Source organism: Zeus faber, assembly GCF_960531495.2.
Source record: "Zeus faber genome assembly, chromosome: 11".
Lineage (NCBI taxonomy): Eukaryota > Metazoa > Chordata > Actinopteri > Zeiformes > Zeidae > Zeus > Zeus faber.
This window is the reverse complement of record NC_137205.1, coordinates 30,843,620-30,848,619: the sequence shown is the minus strand read 5'-3', so window position 1 is coordinate 30,848,619 and position 5,000 is coordinate 30,843,620. Positions and strand designations below refer to the sequence as shown.

At 43.5% G+C, this 5,000-nt stretch overlaps 1 protein-coding gene across 1 annotated transcript in view; it reads right to left on the bottom strand.

The window, feature by feature from the left end:
* pitpnc1a (phosphatidylinositol transfer protein cytoplasmic 1a) overlaps positions 1–5,000 on the bottom strand; it is a 55,941-nt gene that overhangs the window by 2,454 nt on the left and 48,487 nt on the right. Inside the window, exon 7 of the mRNA XM_080009954.1 lies at positions 916–1,071. Within this exon, the coding sequence (XP_079866080.1) occupies positions 916–1,071 (156 nt within the window). The remainder of the gene's footprint in view (positions 1–915; positions 1,072–5,000) is intronic.

Here is a 5,000-nt window from a genome sequence, read left to right as displayed (position 1 = left end):
GCGGAGCGAAACAGAACTTGGACTTGGGAAACGTGGAAGCGCCAAAGGAAAGTTTTCGTCTTTTTGGGGGGTGTGCGGAGGCTGGGTGGAGGCTGGGTGGAGGCCTTTCGGAATGCTGTAACGGTTCGAGGCGGCATGCTTTCAGAGCGTAAAGTGGAATCGGCACCGCAGGAAACGGAGCACATTTTGGCGGAACAAGAAGAAGGAAACGGTCGGTGCCGGCGGACGTCCAACACCTTCAACTGCCTCAACTGCCATGGTTGTTGCAATTAGAATTGAAAAGGCCTCGTTGGTGTCGAGGGGTCCGCTTCTGTTTTTGAAGGGACATTCTAAAAGGCTCAATGCAGCTCAACCAGGTTAAAAAACACTGATCAAAATGTTCAAAACAGTATCCGCTGCAGGGGCACCACGATGTACCACCGCCGACACAGATACGCGCGGTAGACGTGATTGGGAAATCTTTCTTTTATTAAATATGAATTAAGATACATTTTCTCTTTGTGGCAGCTGTCTATATTTTTGGATCATGTTTAAGATTTTTAACTCACATAAAATTTTCCACAGCATACCAATACATGTGGCTCTACCACCTGAATTAATGTCCATATTTTTTTATTACGATTTCATTGATCTCACGTCAAGCGGTGTGTTTAACGCTATGTTCACTAATTCTCCGTATTTCCAGATTTTCCACACTCCCGCCATCTTCCCCACCGGGACACCAATGTCTGGTTCAATTTTCGGAAATTTTCCTTCAACGTTGTAGCTCATGAAGCTCGGTAAAGGCCTCGTTTTCTCACTACTCCATGAAAGTGCCACCTCGTGGAGGAAGGTGATGTTGTCGTAAATAATTCATGTATCAGACGTATACATGAAATGAATCTATGGATGTATGAAGTATTGGATCTTTCCCACCTTGTGCACAAACTGCTCCACGCGCGTCTGCAAGCCCCAGACTTCGAACTTGACGGTGACCAGCTTGTAGGAGCACATGATGGGCTCCTGGGTGTGGATCCAGCCCTCCGTCATGTGGCCCCGCGCCGTCTTCTCGGACTTGAAGTAGCGCAGGTCCTACGAGACCAGGGCGGAGTTAGAAGACACCGTCACACAAGGAGGGAGACTCTGAGAGGTTCACGTGTGGTGACCCGAGCGCTGCCGGAACGGACAGGGTCTAATACACTGAAAGACACGTTCCATCCATTGAACACGCGCACACACACACGCACACACACACACACACACACACACACACACACACACACACACACACACACACACACGCACACACACACACACACACTTGATTCAGTCCCAGACAGCGAGGACACCAGATGTTATTTTGATATTATTATTAAAAGAAGGAGTTTCTCAGAACTCCCTGTAGTGCGACGCCTTCTGTGACCGATTGTAGTTTCCAGGGTTTTGTGAAACGCGGCGCGAGTTACAGTTTTCCTAGTTTCCTTTAAACGCGGCGCCGGCTCGGGTTGTGTGTCCACGCGGGTTGTGAGGGAACGCTATGCAAGTGGCTGCATGTGAGTTCCGAGAGACGATGCTTGGACTTATATATATCTTCGGATGGTGATGTCACAAAGCGCCCCGCTCCTCGAGCTAATCAATTTGCGTCAACATTCTTCTACTTCCGGTAGAATTACAGTTTTTCATCAGTTTCTGCTCTAAATGTAGATTGACATGATCAAAGTCCAACGGAAACACGTCTGTAACGCCCCGGTTGAGAGACCAAAAACCATGTCTGTGCGTACTGTGGTCGCCGTGTTCCAGACCCTTTTAGCCCGAAAGTGCAGAGAGGATTAAAAATAATAACCCGGACCCTTAATGATAATAATAATAATAATGATGATGATGATGATACTACTACTACTACTACTACTACTACTACTACTACTACTACTACTACTACTAATTATTATTATTATTGTTATTAATATTATTATTATTATTATTATTATTATTATTATTATTAGTATTATTATGACGATGATATTTGTCGAACAGTCATAGTATTGAATTTGACTTGAACTGTTCTGGTGTCAGTTGTTGCTGAGTTGGACTCAGCCTTTGCATCGGCTGGATCAGCTTTCATCTCGGATCAGGTCTTGACTTCGGCAATGGATCCATCTCTGCTCCCGACAGACTCATTATGCTGCAAACAAATTATTCTTGAGGTTCTGCCTCTGACCATGATGGAATACACGCGGGGGATGATGCGTAACTCTGTGTTTGCCGCATGTCGAGGGCAAAAGGCCCTTTGAGTTTACGATGCGGTGCAGGACAAAGCAGGAAATAACAGGGGAAACATAAATTCACGGTAAAAGGTGCTGATATCAAACTACATTAAAAACTAAAGAAGCTGACATTGTCACCATTACACTTATACATACTGATAAAACAATTTTCATTTTCACTCCTTGAATGATCTTTATGCTGAGCAGTTTTAACTCTCAACCACACTTTAGAAAAATAAAAAATGTTGAACTTAATCAATTCCCTGGTAAAGAAATTTGCTCATAAAGTATTGTACAATTACAGTAACGTGCTTTGAAATTAATTACAGTAAAAATACTCTTGTTATTGTAACATTTATTGTTTCTTATGCATGATTCAATATTTGTATGCATAACAAATGTAGTGATAAAAAATATTGTAATGATGCTTTACAATGCAATACATTACAGTAATAACATTTACCTTTTTTTATTTTTTAATCTATTTATAGTAGTTACCTGGCAACTTCAGCTGTTGCTTATAAAGTTCTTAAAAAAAATTCACGGATCAGGTTGCTGTCATTGTCTCCCGACGGCAGCATGCAAAAGCCCAAGCTAAATAAAGAAACTCCATCGCCAGATCTGGAAACAGATCATGTCGGAGTGAGAGCGCAAAAAATTCAAGAGGTGAAACAGTAAAATATCCTCCGCCTGCGTTTCTACCTTTGGACAACCCAAAAACAAATCAACAACCACTATTCCATCAGTGGCTGCAAAACAATGGTTCTATCTTTATCCTCCTTCTGTTTGTTTTGATCCCCCAAAGAGATGTCAGCAATGTGTAAGGATGCGCAGCCAGCGCTGAAAGTCGTGTGTGACAGGGTTTTGAATGCACCACGGTGCTTTCAAAACCCAGAAAAGTTCAATTCCACTGACGATTGTACGATGCACCTGGGTTGTTTGTTTGGGAAACATCTCCGAGCTAAACTTAGCTCAGAGGGGATGAAAGTAGAGTCACAAAAAAGCTGCTGGTTGTGTGTGTGTGTGTGTGTGTATGTATGTGTGTGTGTGTGTGTGCGTGTGTGTGTGTGTGTGTGTGTGTGTGTGTACAGAGAGGGGTTTCAGTCATAAAAGACCCCCCGCTGTGCCATCTCAACCCCTCGCATCTAATAATCGACAAGTTATTATTAGACGCTGCCTGTCTCTCGCTGTGTGCGCCTCTGTATCACAAGGTGATGCGTGTGCGTGCGTGTGTGTGTGTGCGCGCGTGCATGCCATGTGTCCACACACACACACACACACACACACACACACACACACACACACACACACACACACACACACACACACACACACACACACACACACAACACAAGTGCTAAATTCCCGCGTCTCCTATCCAACACCTCCCTCCACACGGGTGCACGTCCAGAGCGCCCGGTCTTGAATATTCACCATACAGAAGCGACTCGTGGCTATTTTTACATTTCCCGCCAACACGTTGTTGAAATGTTGGCGCTCGCCCTGCCACAATCTGGACGTGTGGACTCCACCACTCACGCTGGCACCGATTGCCATGGAGACCTCGTGATCGACAGGCGCGTTTCATTCCTGTTTCATACTAAGTCCACCGCAGCAGGAAGTGAAATCAGGCCGTTTGAGCGTCGGCGATGAAATGTGCATTATCTGAGGGCGGCGGGGGCGGCGGCGGGGGGCAGATGGCGAGGCGGCAAATAAAAAAAAAATCAAAATAAATCAAAAAGCAACTGGAGGCAGAAGGTGACACCGTGTTCTGTCTGTCACTCCCTCCCACACTTGGTTTTCTGCCTCCATTCCGTCTCCTTTTCTTGGTGGTCTCTCCACGTTTAATCTCCTCATTTATTTCGGGAATTATCTGGGAATTGCTCGTTCGAGGCGAATAATTCAAGAGACATAAACATTGCAGAAATGTAAGATTTAACAAGTTCTAGCGGATTCGTCACGGTGGCGTTGACTCCGGGGCCGAGTGTGCGTCCCGCCCGGGGCCCAAACTGTTGTGAGGATTATCCTGACAATTGTTATAGAATTATTTGAGGGTTAGGCTGATTCAACAGCAGTGATTCTGTTTAGTCCGTTGAAGGAGCAGGAACTGAACTAGTGGAGGATTATTACAGAAGGATTTCAGTCGTTCGAGATGAATAATTCAAGAGAAATAATGATCAGAAATCATTTGTAAAGAAATAATCCTCATCCTGGAAAGTCTGGGTGTCAACTGATGACACAAAACTAAAAGTTGAGTGTCATTTGAGGACAGTTTGCAGAGAGGTCTCCGCCATCACTGAATGAATGAATGAATAAATGAATGAATAAACAAATGAATAAACAAATGAATAAACGAATGAATAAACAATGAACAAATGAATGAACGAATGAATGAATATATGAACTGACATGTGAATGAATGAATGAATGAATAAATGAATGAATAAAAAAAATATGAATAAACGAACGAATGAATGAATGAGCGAATGAATGAATATATGAACGGATGTGTGAATGAATGTATGAACGAATGAATGAATGTGTGAATGTATGAATGAATGAAGGAATGACTGAATTAATGAATGACTGAAAGAATGAATGAATGACTGAATGAATGAATGTGTGCATGTGGGTGAATGTCAGGAATAACTGGACTAAATGGACAAGAAGGAGCCCTATATCATTTACCATTTACCAGGTTTTTATGTGTGTGTGTGTGTGTGTGTGTGTGTGTGTGTGTGTGTGATTCATCCTGCC